Source organism: Saccopteryx bilineata, chromosome 1 (genome assembly GCF_036850765.1).
Source record: "Saccopteryx bilineata isolate mSacBil1 chromosome 1, mSacBil1_pri_phased_curated, whole genome shotgun sequence".
In the NCBI taxonomy this organism is placed as follows: domain Eukaryota; kingdom Metazoa; phylum Chordata; class Mammalia; order Chiroptera; family Emballonuridae; genus Saccopteryx; species Saccopteryx bilineata.
The window spans coordinates 180,735,775-180,751,437 of record NC_089490.1 but is presented as its reverse complement, the minus strand read 5'-3'; the positions used below and the strand labels follow the sequence as shown (position 1 = coordinate 180,751,437).

The 15,663-nt window shown below is 38.8% G+C and overlaps 1 protein-coding gene across 2 annotated transcripts in view; it reads left to right on the top strand.

Moving 5' to 3' along the window:
- Positions 1 to 15,663, top strand: part of TMEM131L (transmembrane 131 like) — a 167,603-nt gene that overhangs the window by 112,421 nt on the left and 39,519 nt on the right. For both annotated transcript variants that reach the window (XM_066280488.1, XM_066280477.1), the window contains exons 8-17: positions 4,257 to 4,334; positions 4,831 to 4,984; positions 6,231 to 6,289; positions 6,615 to 6,723; positions 8,820 to 8,913; positions 9,413 to 9,566; positions 10,423 to 10,593; positions 11,878 to 11,947; positions 13,018 to 13,135; positions 15,419 to 15,560. In XM_066280488.1, coding sequence (XP_066136585.1) covers positions 4,257 to 4,334; positions 4,831 to 4,984; positions 6,231 to 6,289; positions 6,615 to 6,723; positions 8,820 to 8,913; positions 9,413 to 9,566; positions 10,423 to 10,593; positions 11,878 to 11,947; positions 13,018 to 13,135; positions 15,419 to 15,560 — 1,149 coding nt within the window. The remainder of the gene's footprint in view (positions 1 to 4,256; positions 4,335 to 4,830; positions 4,985 to 6,230; positions 6,290 to 6,614; positions 6,724 to 8,819; positions 8,914 to 9,412; positions 9,567 to 10,422; positions 10,594 to 11,877; positions 11,948 to 13,017; positions 13,136 to 15,418; positions 15,561 to 15,663) is intronic.

The following is a 15,663-nucleotide window of genomic DNA, read 5'->3' as shown; positions in this document are numbered from 1 at the left end:
AACTACTAAGGAATGATTTTTTCTTTTAGCTCTGAGATTTTTGAACTCGTTTCTTCAGGTAGTATGGGAGGTTTCAAAAGTAGAGAAATGGGTTTGGTTCGTGTTTCTTTTTATAACCTGCTCAGGCACACCCCTGGGTAAGGAGTGTGCTGTCATAGCACACGTGCTCCGGTAGGGTCCTGTCAGGGGGCATCTGTATCCCCTGCCTGTGTGGTCACCCCACTTGTCTCACATTTTGGTTATAGTTTGCTTTTGAAAGTCAAGATTGCAATTGTTCTGTTGTTTATTTGGTTTTTTTAAAAAACAAAGACATGAAGGTTTAAATTTCTCTTTGACAAAAATTAGCACACTTTAAGGGCAGTTTGGAGGTGCGGGAACTCCCCCTTGTGGGCTTCTGAAATATGTTCTACAGCATGTGAAACAATGTAGTGCTTTATTTCTGTTTTGTTTCCCACTAATAGAAGAATCTCACTTAAAATATACGGTATGTTATAAATTCATCCATTCAGAAATTTACCAGGTGTGACAACACATTAGATTTTAAATTATGTCAAATCACTGTGCAAATAGGATTGTTAGTCAGGTTCAAAAATCATAATTTTGAATTTCTAACATTAGTTCAGTGTTTGAAGAAATGTTTTAGGGAGGTGAATTGCCTTGATGGGGTAAGATCCATGATTAAATTGTTGTAGATTATAAAAACCCAATTTAATTATAAATGTGTATGTTGAAAGTGTGTTGAAATGGGTTTCTCATTAAACTTTTGAAAGTTTTCGATCAGAAGCACATACCAGTTACCAGGTTTTGATATACTTTTATTTTATACTTAGTGTTTATTATTTTTCTTGCCTTTTCCAAGCAAGCATGTTGCTATATGCCCACTTTTCTCCATGCACTAGCTGTATGTTGAATGCTGATCCCGTGGTAGGCATTGTGGTAAAACCATCAGGCAAGGTGCTTACAGTTTGCTAGGGAAGACAGACCTTGAACAAGTGATCACATTATAATGCTGAGTGTTAAGGAAGGCCAGGTGGAAGGTAAGTAATGGCTTAGCCCAGCTGAGGTGTCAGGGGAACTCCCTGGGTGGTGTTGAAGCTGGGACCTGAAGGATGAACTGGGTTTAGCTAGGTGGAGGAGCAGGTGGGTCAGAAATGTGGCTTCAAAGCAAGGGATCAGCATATTTAAAGGTTGAAGGCAAAACAGGTCAGAAAGTTGATCCAGGAACCTGAAGCATAAACAAGGAGGTGGAGCCTTGGCTGGTGTATGAGTCTTGTAGCTATCCTGAAGGATTTGGGACTCTGGTCAAACAGGAAATCTTTGAAGGGCTTGAAGCAGATAGTGGCTTGACCTGATTTGCATATTTGTAAACTCTTTTTTTTATTGAATTTATTGGGTTGACATTGATTAATAAAATTATATAGGTTTCAGGCGTACAATTCTATAACACATCATCTGTATGTTGTATTGTGTGTTCGCCTGTCAAGTCTCCTTCCGTAACCATTTATCCTTCCTTGAACCTCTTCTGTAAACTCACTCTTGATGGAATATGGAGAGTGGAGTGGAAAGGGCAGAGATGGACACAGGGACACTAGGAGGAGGGATGACACCGCAGCCTACCTGCCTCTGTTTCTCCCTCTGTCCCACGAGGGCAAGGGGTACTTCTGTTGCAAGTATTCAGCTCTGCCATTGTAGCAGGAAAGCAACCGTGGCCAATACACAAGGACTGAGCAAGGCTGTGTTCCAATCAAACTATTTACAAACACAGGCAGTGGGCTGGATGTGGCCCCCAGGCAGTTTGCTGACCCCTGATCCTTAGGGTATTAGGAATAAGGAGAAGTGAATGGATTCAAGGGCTGTCGAGGAGGTACAACCAGTATAAGTTGGTTTGGGGTTTGTTTCAGGTGGGCAAGTGAGATGATAGAGCTGGTTTTCAGGTTTCTGGCTGTTCTGGCAGGTTCAGGGGATGCCCCATCATTGGTTGGATGTGTGGGTGAAGAAAGAGGTCTGAGCTGGAGAAACAAACTTCAGCTTGTCAGAGAGTTCCCCTAGGGAGAGTGAAGAGGGCAAAAGACAAAGTCCAAAATAATTCCAACTCTGGTGGTCACAGGAGGGGAAGAGCCAAAAACAAGAGAGAAAAGCCAGAAGACAAATGGTTAATGGTTTTAAATGGGGGAGAAGGGTCAGGCAGAAAGAGAAGTTTCTATTGGCTTTGGATTTGTAACTTTATGAAAGCAATTTCAGAGAAGTGGTGTTTTTTGTTTTTGTTGTTGTCTTTGATAGTGGGATTTATTCCCAGAAAGATAATCAAAAATCTCTTTCTTCTTTTTCTTCTTTAAGATTTTATATTCCGTTCACAAACGGTATTTTTCTGTTTAAGTCTAGCAAATACTAGCAATTGCTTTTTAAGAAGAGCTGTTGGTGAATGTTTTCTCCCATTTACAAGCTTGGTTTAAACTCTTTAAATATTTTTACTGCATTTTAAAATATAATCTATTTTTCCCCCAGTACTTTAATTGCCTGAATGACCATTGAAGTAGTTAAAAATGGTTTTTATTTAATGTACTTAGATAATTCTTATAAATCTAACAAATTAAACATAATTAGGGTGATTCTACCTAGTACTAAATCTTCCTGGAGAAAATAGGACAGCCACAATTGAATCACCCAAGGATCTGGGGAATGACTCCTTACTCTGTGGAGGTTTTCTGGTGCTCTGACTGTGGCTGCCAGGTGGAGTGCCTTTCTGTGATGGCCAGGCCTGACCCATTAAACTCAACAACAGAGAAACTCTCACAGGCTGCGCTACCTGACTTTCTGTGCCTTCTGTGCCTGCAGCCCCCTTCCCCACCCAAATGGGGTATCCCTGGATGGGGCTCTGCATTTCCTGTCTTTAAGAAAATTTAGTATAATCTCATGTAACTGTTAAGGTCTTTGTGCTTGATGAAATCCTGCATTCTTTTCATGTACTTTTGTCCCTTCCATTCATAGCTCCTCCACACATTAAAAATATGACATATGACAGTAATACAGTCATAATAGGGGACTTTAGCATCCTGTTGTCAATAGTGGATAGATCTTCCAGACAGAAAATCAACAAGAAACAGTAGCCTTAAATGACACATTAGACTGGATGGATTTAATTGATATTTTTAGAGCATTTCACCCCAAAGCAGCAGAATAAGCATTTTTTTTTCAAGTGTACATAGAACCAGCATTATTTACAGTAGCCAAGATATGGAAGCATATTGTAAGTGCCTATGAATGGACGATGGGCTAAATAAGATGTGGTACATATATACAATGGAATATTACTCAGCCATAAAAAAGAATTAAATCTTACCATTTGCCACAGCATAGATGGACCTAGCAGATATTATGCTAAGTGAAATAAGTCTAACAGAGAAAGACAAATATCGTATGATTTAACTTATATGTGGAATCTAAAGAATAAAATAAACTAACAAATAAAACAGAAACAGACTCATAGTTACAGTTAATGTTTGCCAGATGGGAAGGGCAGGTATAGAACTGGCTGAAAAAGGTAAAGAGATTAAGAAGTACAAATTGGTAGTTACAAAATAGTCATGAGGATGTGAAGTACAGTATAGGGAATATTGTCAATAATATTGTAAAAACTGTGTGGTGCCAGTTGGATACTAGACTATTGGATCACTTTTTACATTATATCAACTGTCTAACCACTGTACATATACCTGAAAGCAATATAAAATAATATTGAATGTCAGTTGTAATTGAAAATTTTTAAAAATGATATCCAGTTGAATTTTGATTATCTCTTATAGTTTTGTCAAAGCTTTTAAAGTCGTTCTGCAGATGGAAGGCAGACATACGAACAGTTTAATTGGCTATTACTCAGTGAACCTACTTAAAATAAAGTAGATTCCTATGTTGAAATGAAGTGTTCAGAAAGTATAAAAGATGCCAAACTGCAGTGTTCCTATATATGTTTGGAACATATTTATCTGCTTATTGCTGTAGTCGGAATTTTCATGTTGCCCAAAGAGAGAGCTTATGATTTCCATTAGAATGTAAACTTAGTGACAGAACACATTTTCCTGTTTTATTCACTGTTGTATTTCCAGTAAATAGAATAATACTTAGCATTTAGCAGATACTCAAATATTTGTTGAATGAGTAAATGTAGTTTCTGAATAGATGATAGATGATCTGCCATTAATGCTAGATTGAGTTTTTTGCTTTCTTTTAAGTTTTTTTCCCTTTTTTTCTTTTTTTAGGCAGAAACCACTAATACTAGCCTCTTGCAGGTGCAACTGGAATGCAGTTTACACAATAAAGTGTGTCAGCGATTAAAGGTAAAATGAAAAATGTAGTGTTTTCTTCCTGCCTTTCTTCCTGCCTCTTTGCTTGAATATCAGAAATAAAACCTGAAACCTATGTACTTTTATTGATCAATGTCACCCCATTTAATTAATTTCTAAACTAAAAAAAAAGAAAAAGAAATAAAATTGCCCAGTGCCTGGCCAGATGGCTCAGTGGATGAAGCATTATTCCAGTGCACTGAAGTCAGGGGTTTGATCTCTGGTCAGGGCACGTACGAGAAGCAATTAATGAGTGCACAACTAAACTAAATGGAACAACTAAGTGGAACAACGAGTTGATGTTTATTTCTCTTTCTCTCTTCCTGCCCCCTAAATCAATGAAAAAATTAAAAATGAATAAGTAAAACAGCCCGTTCTGTTCTCAGAAGTACACATGTCCTTCCCATAAGTGCTTTTCTCCCCTAAAATTTGAGATCACAAACTTCTGACAATCCTTTGTTTTTCTTTTTTTATATTCCTCTAACCTCAGAGTTGTTATCTAGAATCCGATGATGTTTTACGGCTACAAATGAGCATAATTTTAACAATGGAAAACTCCTCCAAAGAATTTGAACAAAACACACAAGATTTGTTAGATCATCTTTCTATTATATATGTAGCTACAGATAAATCTGAGACCTCAGGTAAGGTAGAATCTTTTAAAATTATCATGGGACTGTATTATGATTCACCTGCATCATCACTCTATGCAGGGGTCCCCAAACTTTTTACACAGGGGGCCAGTTCACTGTCCCTCAGACCGTTGGAGGGCCGCCACATACAGTGCTCCTCTCACTGACCACCAGTGAAAGAGGTGCTCCTTCTGAAAGTGCGGCAGGGGGCTGGATAAATGACCTCAGGGTGCCGCAGTTTGGGGACGCCTGCTAGCTTTTATGTATAGATTGTGTTGTTGCAATCCAACGCAGAGAGCCTCTGCTTTCATTATTAAGAGATTGTAATAGTAGCTGATTCTCAATCTGCAGCTGCTGGTAAATTTTTGGAGTAAATTAAGAGGTAAATGCGAACTATTCTGTTTCCTTGAGAATAAGAGTATCTGGAAACAAATTAAATGGGCACAGCATTCTAATATATATATATTATATATATATATCTAATATTAGATATATATATATAAGATATATATACTCACAAAGTATTTGAAGTCTTGTGTCTCTAGTTTCAGTTTTACTGACATGCAGAAACTCAACTGACCAAATCATGCTGTTTTGTATTTTTTTAATAGTTGGTGGGATACTGGTTGTTCCTGGATGCCTGATAAGTTAAAGTAGTATGAATTTCAGTGTCCAGTCTGTGAGTTTTATTTTTGAAAACGTGTGTCCTACTTACCAGAAATAACCTAGTTCGTCAATTTGTGTTTCTAAGAACCTCTGTTGGAGACACATATTATGTGACCCGTGACATTTATAATGTAGAATTTGCTATTATCCATTGGTTGTCAAGATTGTTTTGGTACATACATATTCAGAGAAAGAAATGGCACCATTTCAAACATTACTTACTCTCCAGTCCTCAAACTTGGTTGTAGTAATAATTATTCAACAAGTGAGCTTTTCTGTCCTCGAGTTCCTAGTTTTCGGTGATTCTCAGAATGGCTAGATAGACATCAGAGGTTGCACTCACAGGAGCAGTGGTCTGACCCTAAACTCAGGCTTTTTCTCGCAGTAATAATATATCATTTAGAGAGCCTGTGTTGCTAGGTCAGTCTTTTTGTGAGGAAACTTTTTCTTGTGCATTAAAAGAGTACTCTGCAAAAATAGCTCCCCGTGTCAATTGCAGTATTGAAAACTATGTTTTTTAGAGAAATGTGTAATGTGTGAGAATGATATTGGCTTTTTGTCTTAATTTCATCATTCTGATTCTTTTGGACAGATGATTCGGCTGTCAATATGTATATATTACATTCAGGAAACAGCCTTATATGGATACAGGTAATTATAAATGCTCACAGTGTTAAACTTACAAGTATGTATTTAATTGCAGAATATGAAGATGTGTTAGGAATAGAAACAAACACACTTGTATCTGTTCTCTTTTGCTTCAATTGAAACCCATGTTCTCTTGTTTGAACCCATATTTGGATGAAGGCGGTCAGCATGCCCCGCCCCCTTTCTTATTGTTATTGACACATCTGTCCATCTGCTGAGCAGTGGCTGTATTCAGTCTGAGCCCCTTAGTTATTTAGCAGGATTGATTCAGATCAGATAAAGCAATTGCCTAGCCAAGAGTGGTCATGTGGATATTTTGTTGTTACAGGACGTCCATCATTTCTCCCAGAGAGATGCTCTGTCCCTGCAGTTTGAACCGGTACTCCTGCCTTCTTCTACAACAAACTTTACGAAAATTGCCTCTTTTACTTGCAAAGGTACAGATTTAAAAAAATCCTGGAGGTTGCCTTTTTTATTTTTGTTACTGATGGCAGTTCCTTCTGTGAAATGACTGACAAGTCCAGTTAGGCACAGTTTTAAGAGGGTGGGTTTGCTTCTGAGCCTTAGCCTTCCTCATGCCAAGAGAGCAGGCTGGAGAAGATGGCTGTCGCTCCACTGATGTTCTGCCACACACGCAGGATTCTGAGTTTAAAGTGTGACTCAGTGGGTGATTTGAAAGACCAGAATGGGGCCCTGGCCAGTTTGCTTAGTGCATAGAGCATTGGCCTAGCATGTGGATGTCCTGGGTTCTATCCCTGGGCAGGACACACAGGAGAAGCGACTATCTGTTTCCCCTCTCCCCCTCCTCCTTCTCTTTCTATTCCCCTCTTGCAGCCAGTGGTTTGATTGTTGGCCCCAGGCACTGAGGATAGCTCAGTTGATTAGAGCATTGGCCCCAGATGGGGTTGCTGGGTGGATCCTGGTCAGGGTGTATGTGGGAGTCTGTCTCTCTATCTCCCCTCCTCTCACTGAAAGGGAGGAAGGAAGGGAGGAAGGAAGGAAGGGAGGAAGGAAAGGAAGGAAAGGAAGGAAGGAAGAAGGGAGGGAAGGGAAGGGAAGGGAAGGGAAGGGAAGGGAAGGGAAGGGAAGGGAAGAGAAGGGAAGGGAAAGGAAAGGAAAGGAAAGGAAAGGAAAGGAAAGGAAAGGAAACAAAGAAAGAAGGAAGGAAGGAAGGAAGGCTGGCTAGAATGGAAATGTGTTTGGAGTTGCTCCTCTGACAGGGAGAGAGGCTTCTGTGGGTTTTGATTCTTGTGTAGAGTGATAGGCAGAGGGTCGAGTGAGCACAAACCCAGTTTGATCTTCTGGCTCTTTCTTACAGTTAGGAAGATTGCTGTAAAGAAATACAAATGGGTCTTAAACATGAAAACATGTCAGTTACAGTGAAAGAAACATTAATTTAAAGCAACAAGTGAGATGTAATTTATTTCTTAGATTGATAAAATTAAAAAAGGTTAATATTCTGTGTTGGTAATGATTAGGGAAAAAACATTTGTGTTTCTGACAAGAATATACATTGATACAGGGGCTTTTTTTTTTTTTTGAGGGAATATTGGCAGTCTGAAAATTTAAAATGCCTATATGTGCTCTTCTATCCTTAATTCTACTTCTAGGAACTTTTCTACAGATATACTGGATAAATTGTGGCTCATCTACAGGGGTATAGTCAGCAGTTATTAAAAAGCACACAATGACATGTAATGCAGCATCGTGTATATATTAGGGTTTTTACGGGTCTGTGTGCTTACCTGTGCAGTAGGACAACTGAAAGGATGCTCAAATCTGTTAGCAGTTGTTCCTCTAAGATAATTGGGAAGTCACGGGTGAAAGGTAGATTTTATTTTCACATTTTTTTGTTCATCTTAGAATTTTTGTTTTTTGGATCAAACATACAGCTTAAAAAAAAAGAGTTCGGTATTAGTATTAGAGTTAAGAATACTAGTAATTTAATATTATGCCCTAGCAGCTTACTGTTTTGATAAAGTGGTGGTGTTATGAAATGCATTTCTCCCCTGAATGGGAAGCTCCTTCCTATCATGGAGGTTGTGTGTCTGTCTGTTCCTGCCTCTCCATGCTCCTCCTCACCCCACCCAGCTGAGCTCCATTCGTCACCCTGGCATCTCGGGCAGACCTAAGGGCTTTCCTCTTACTTGCCATGAATACAGATCTTTGCAAAAAGAAAGCCACAAAGCATTGACGTTTTTCCCCTAAAGAAGAAGTGAGAGGTTGGTGTATAAAAGGGGAGTGGCAAGGGGTGGAGTGGCAGACACCCTGAGTTAGATTATTAGCAGCAAACCAGTGAAGAAAAAAGATAGTGTTTGAGAAAGGATTGTTTTACCATTATGGCTGATGCATGATTTTAATGGAGACAGAAAACAGGAAGTAATTAAAAGGTTATAAATAACACATATATACCTTCCTTCCTTCCTCCCTCCCTCCTTTCCTCCCTCCCTTCCTCTCCTGGTTAGGTGTAGCAAAAAAAAAAAAAAAAAAAGATACTGATACTTCGCATTTATTTTTTTCTACCTGAAAACAGCTGTATCATGTGACAGTGGAATGCAAGAGGTTGTGAAGAAAACAAAAAACACTCCAACACTAAAAGCATGCCTCTCCTCTCCCGTGGTTCCGGGGTAGGTTAATCCCACTTTCCCTGAAATCATAAGGGTTTTCTTTTTGCTTGTGTTTGTTTAGAAATGATTTAAAACTAGAACGAAGACTTGTGTGATTCTCTGGGCTTGCCTTCCATGCATTAACCCTGCTGACAACCAGAGAAAAGGTCGTTTGCAGAATGGGAAAGTGGAAGCTGAATGATTCAGATCACGAAATAGGTTCTGGGCCAGTGCAGGAGAAGGAATCCCCCCGCTGTCTTTCTCAGTTACATCATCCTGGGTTTGCCCCAGCGGCCTCTGTGAGCTGTCTTGGTTGTGGCCCTGTCATTTCTGCACTGACTTTCAGATGGTCAACCTGTGGGAAAGAAGGTTGAAGAAGGTGATCTGTAAGGTCGTTCCCAGTGTAACATCCATTCCCTGACGTCGTATGATGTTATTTTTCTTGAAATTAGAGGCTCATTTGAGTGCCGAAGGTTGTGTTACACTCAGGGCTGATAACATGCACGTGCTGTGTTTACAGGTATTTTAGAATGGACTCTGCTGCAGCCCAGTTCCACCTAGAGACCCACGAGAACACATCGGGAGTTTGGACAATGTGGTACCTCAACCATTTTGACCGTAGTGTTGTATTAAACGAGGTGTTTGTTTCCAAGGAGGCCAGGCACCTTTTGAAGGTATATAGGGTATTTTTACTAAAGTTTTAGCCTATTTTCAGTTTTGTTTATGGTCAGATAATATGTAATTAATATTTACAAAAGTTAGTATTTAGTTACCAATTTTATTTTTTATGTTTATTTTTGTGTGTGTGTGTGACAAGGACAGAGAGGGAGTCAGAGAGAGAGACAAATAGGGAGGAATGGAGAGAGATGAGAAGCATCAATTCTTCATTGCAGCTCCTTTAGTTGCTCATTGACTGCTTTCTCATATATGCGTTGACCAGGGTGGGTGGGGGCTACAGGAGAGTAAGTGACCCCTTGCTCAAGCCGGCGACCTCAGGGTTTTGAAACTGGGTCCTCCACATCCCAGTCCAATTGCTCTATCCACTGTGCCACCACCTAGTCAGGCTTACTTACCAATTGTAAAGCAAGTATTCTTTTAACATTTTCAGAATTACTTCTCGGAACTCTGCCTCTTGTTTAAACTATTATTCAAGGAGCTCAAAGGGATCAGGTTATATTCTTTTAGAGATATTTGCTCTTACCATTATTTAAAATTTTTATAATATGTAATTTATACTAAGACTCTATTTAGTAAAAATAAGCCAGGCTCATGATAAAAATTGTTTATTGCAAAATACCACCTATGAAAATGACAAGATTACGTTTGTGAAATTTATAAACAGTTGCATATTAAACATTATTTGGAGCCTATCATTGATATAAAATATTTCAATTTTGACCTGGAAATAATTATATTTCCCAAAGTATAAATCCACTTTTGTATCATACTTTATAATGATTTTAATTATAAAGTGTTAGTTGTTAATTATAGTGTTAGGAAAGTAATTTCTCTTGCTTCTTTTCTTTTTAGATTCTGAATTTCACTGGCCCTTTATTTCTACCTCCAGGCTGTTGGAATGTATTTTCTTTGAAACTTGCTGTTAAAGACATTGCCATAAATCTATTCAGCAATGTATTTTTGACTACAAACATAGGTGCCATTTTCGCAATACCTCTACAGATTTACTCTGCACCGACCAAGGTATTGTTTACAAAACTATCTATGTATTATAATTTGCTGTTGTGATTACTGTTTCTTTTTTATTAATGTACAGTGCTTGGGTTTATTGACTAAGTTAAGCTCATTTTCTTTAAGTCATAGATGTTGAGTTGTTTAGATGTGGACATCTTTATTTGGAAAGAATTAATGAACTATTTTTCATAAAGTAATTTGAGGTTCCTGAATGAAATAGGCATCACAAGAAGATTGACTTCAGTTTCATTTATTTCCAAAATTTGTGGGGCAAGGAATGTGTGCTTGCTATAGAAAATACAGTTGAGCTCTTAGCTAATGCTTATAATGACTTCAAATAAATGAGCTGGTTAAATGCTTTATTTAGACCTCTGGTAAGTGACTCTCAGTTGCTTTGAATTTTATTACTGGACTAAATCTAAAGCCTGAAAGGGTTCACAATTAAGAAAATGCTTTCTAAAATCTGGGTAAACGGTAGTTAATTTAGATCTTAAACATGTCTCATTCTTTTCTTAATGTTTCTTTCTTTTTATTTAGTTGCTGTTATTGCTTCTTTTTGATCCAAGCTATTCTGTATAACGCTGGGTTCTAATTTTTCACTATGAGACATTCATGCAACCATCTTTATGATTTTTCTCACTAGCATTGGTGTTTCATAGCTAGAAATGCCTCATGTTTAGCTATGAGCCTAAAGATAGGACTTCACAAAACTCAACAAAATATAAGGTTAATTCCATTCGTCTATATTTTGAGCAGAGAAGATTTCTTAGAAATTTTCCTTTTTTTAATCATGAGATGTGTTTATAAGGAGAGGACTGTGGGAGGAAGCAGACCAGGTGTCAGGTATGTGTGGAGGTAGCAAGTGTGTGCTTTTCTTGCCTGTAGGAAATGGGACATTAATTTGAATGTCCTGAGTATCTTAGAATTTACCATAGATTGGTATATTGTGTCTCTGAATATTTGAGTACAGTTGTGTTTTTTTTAAACCTACTAAGCTGACACAAATTTCATCTTTAATTCAGAAGGTAGTTTGGTGTCTTTTAGGCCCAAATGTTGTCACTGTGGATATTGATTATTGATTTGAATCCACTGTGGTGATCTTCCCTCTGAGAGATAGTTTAGAGTTCTCATTCAAGGACAAAGAAGCCAAGAAATCACTGTCTAGTGGTTTAGCTTCTGGTTAAATGAAGTTCACAGAGGTGGAGGCCAATGTCTGCTTTGCATTTGAGTGCATTAGGATTTTTATGTTTAGTGCTGTGTTTTAAGTTATTCATATATTACTTTTCAATCTAGGAAGGGAGTCTGGGTTTTGAAGTGATAGCACATTGTGGCATGCATTATTTCATGGGAAAATCAAAAGCAGGTAAGTATTTTGCCCTTAGGCTTTCTGTAGAACTCTAGTTGGGGGTTGGGTGGGAAGTAGTGAGGAAAATTAGTGTTTGTAGATGGAATGATTAGTCCTGTGAACATCGTTGCATCATATTCTCGTTTTAAAGGGCATGGTGCCCAAGAGAATGACATTAAATTGTCAAGAATCCTCCAAAAACCTCCTGAAGTCCTTGTGTAAATAATACTCCTCTATTGCTAGTCCTTTTTAAAGGATTTTTTTAAACATTGTTTGATAATCCTAGCAACCTTGACACCAAGAAAATTTGGAAGATTCTTTAATAAAAGGGGGGGAGTTTGACTAGAAGTTATTAAAAATAATTTGGACTTGCATATGAAGACTTTAGTTAAGAGCATAGACATCTTAAGGGGGTGCTAGTTCTTGTGTGAGACCAAAGGCCAGCCTGTTGCCATGGAAGCTGTTTCTAGTTTGTTCCCGCCTTTTGATTTATTTAAATATTAAGTCTAAGGAGAGTATTATAGTGCAGAGGTTTCTTTGGGGGAGATTCCCAGTTTTTACCCTGATAGACTCTTTAGCACAGACAAGACAGAATAGGTAAGCGGAGAGGGTGAGCTGAGGAAGAGACCAGTTTATAAGTGTAAATATGCACCTTCTCCAGGCAGAACCCCTGGTCTCTGCGGTCTTTTGAGGATTTGTTCATCGGCATCCCACAGAGTAACCCGGAAGAATTTGCACATCATGGCCATTTACCCGGAAGCAGTTTTTAGCCTTTTAGATTTAAAGCTGTTAAAAATGTTCTGAGAGTCATTTTAACTTGTCTCAGGCTGTATTCATGAGCCATGTGTCTTTTCTGTTACGATCTTTACATAATTTGATTTAGTTTTGTTTTATACATGTTTGTTTGATTTGATGTATCATTTGCCATTGAGTTGGAGGGGCTTTTAGTAAAACAGTCTGAGGAGAGCAGCATATATTCACTTGGCAGTCCTCTCAGTTTGAGAAGTAGAACAGCCAGTCTTGACAGAGTTTACTAATTGAATTATGTTTCCTGGAAAGGTAAATACTATATCTGACCTAACTTTTAGAAAATCCTCATTGGGAAGGGAGCCTTTCTCTGGACCGGTCTACCTGGGACGTGGATTTCGAACTAGCAAACAAATTGTATGAAAGATGGAAGAAATTAAAAAATGGTGATGCCTGCAAGTAAGTCTTCACCTTCATTTCTTCTGTTTAACATTAAGGAGACACAATTGCATACTACTTTGTTGAAATTGTAATACTAAATTTTTAATAATTTATATTTCTCTCTAGCTTTTTATTTTGACAAATTTATTTTTTTTAAATTTTTTAAGAAAGAGAGAAGAGAGGCATTAATTTGTTGTTCTGTTTATTTATGCAGTCATTGGTTGTTTCTCGTATGTGCCCTGACCAGAGATTGAACCCACAATCTTGGCATATCAGGCCAATGCTGTAACCAACTGAGCAACCCAGCCAGGCCTTGACAAATTTCAGGTCTCAGAAGAGTTGAAAGGATAGTGCAGTGAATACTCAAATATTGTATTTGGAGTCATCAGTTGTTCACATCTTCATTTGCTTTATTTCTCTTTCTACATCTGTATCGTGCGTGTGTATTTTTGTTTGAATTTTGCCGAGTCATTTGAAAGTAAGCTATAGATATCATGATACTTCAACCCTCAATACTTTACTAAGAAATACTTTATTTCCTAAGGTGACTATCCTGAGACATATAACTACACTACCATTACATACCCAACAAACTTAACATTGCTCCAGTTAGGATAATATTTATTCAGTCTATATTCAGGTTTCAACAGTTCACCCAGAAATAGCCATTGTAGCTGTATTTTTCCTTTTTTAAAATCCAAGATTTGTTCCAGGATCATGCTTTACATTTGGCTGTCATGTTTCCTTAACTTCTTTAGAATAATGTCTCCACCTTTCTTCATTTTTCATAATGTCCACATTTTAGAGTCCTAGCCTAAGTAGCTTATAGAATTTTCAACACTTTGGATTTTGTTTTTATTGCTTCCTCAAGTTTACATTCTTGTTAAACATTTTTAGAATAAGTCCTAATTACTGGGCTGATCTTATGTCTTTATCATTGCATCACCCCAAGAGGGACATCAATGTCAATGTGTCCCAGTATTGACATCGCTAATTTGAGTCATCTGACTCTGTTGTATGTGTGACAGATTTTTCTCCATTGTAGATACATTTTTTCTTTTGCAATTAATAAATATGGATATGATAATTAGATATCATATATATTTCCTGTTCCCTAAAAATGTTTCACCCATGATTTTAGCATCCATTGATAATTCTTACTCTAATCAGGTGTTAGATTGATGGCTGTAAAATAATGATGTTTCTAATTATTTTCCTCACTTTGACTTTTTTTTTGTCAGAGAGAGGGATAGATAGGGACAGACAGACAGGAACGGAGAGAGATGAGAAGCATCAATCATCAGTTTTTCATTGCGACACCTTAGTTGTTCATTGATTGCTTTCTCATATTTGCCTTGACCGTGGTCCTTCAGCAGACCAAGTAACCCCTTGCTTGAGTCAGCGACCTTGGGTCCAAGCTGGTGAACTTTGCTTAAACCAGATGAGCCCGCACTCAAGCTGGTGACCTTGGAGTCTTGAACCTGGGTCCTCCTCATCCCAGTCCGACGCTCTATCCACTGCGCCACCGCCGGTCAGGCTCACTTTGACCTTTTTTGAGCACCACTATGGATTCTTTGGTTATTACTACCATTACCATCGTTAGTATTTATTTATTTATTTTATTTTATTTAGTATTTTTCTGAAGCTGGAAATGGGGAGAGACAGACAGACTCCCACATGCGCCTGACTGGGATCCATCTGGCACGCCCACCAGGGGTGACGCTCTGCCCACCAGGGGGCGATGCTCTGCCCCTCCGGGGCGTCGCTCTGTCGCGACCAGAGCCACTCTAGCGCCTGGGGCAGAGGCCAAGGAGCCATCCCCAGCGCCCGAGCCATCTCTGCTCCAGTGGAGCCTCGGCTGCGGGAGGGGAAGAGAGAGACAGAGAGGAAGGAGAGGGGGAGGGGTGGAGAAGCAGATGGGCGCTTCTCCTGTGTGCCCTGGCCGGAAATCGAACCCGGGACTTCTGCACGCCAGGCCGATGCTCTACCACTGAGCAAACCGGCCAGGGCCCATCATTAGTATTTTTTATGCCAAATTGTGTCAGATGTGGCTGATGGGAGCCCCTTCAGGCCAGCTTATGGATCCCTTTGACATGTTCCCATCACTTTTTGAGCACTTCCTTGCTTTGTTGTAACACAGAATGTTCCAGAATCATCTTGTCTTTCTCTTCCCCACCCAGAATAAGCCATTTCTTCTAAGACCTCTTGTTCTTTGGAGTGGGGGAGGTATATTTAGTGATTTTTCTTTTTTTATGTCAAAATTGGTTTTCATGATAATATCTTTCTTTATAAATTACACAGGAGGAATGTTTTAGGAATGACTCAGTTTGCCCACCTGAAGAAATCCAGGGAGTCAGAATCCTTTGTTTTCTCTCTGCCTCGTTTGATCACAGAGCCGGACCTTGTGTTAAACTTCAGCGCGACCGCCCTTAGGAACAGCGTGGTGAGGATCCTGTGTCCTTTAACCTCTTTGTCAGTGTCAACCCCATCTCTTAGGTTTTTAAATTATCAGAGTCTTTCTACCTTGAGACTATTGTTTCAGAACC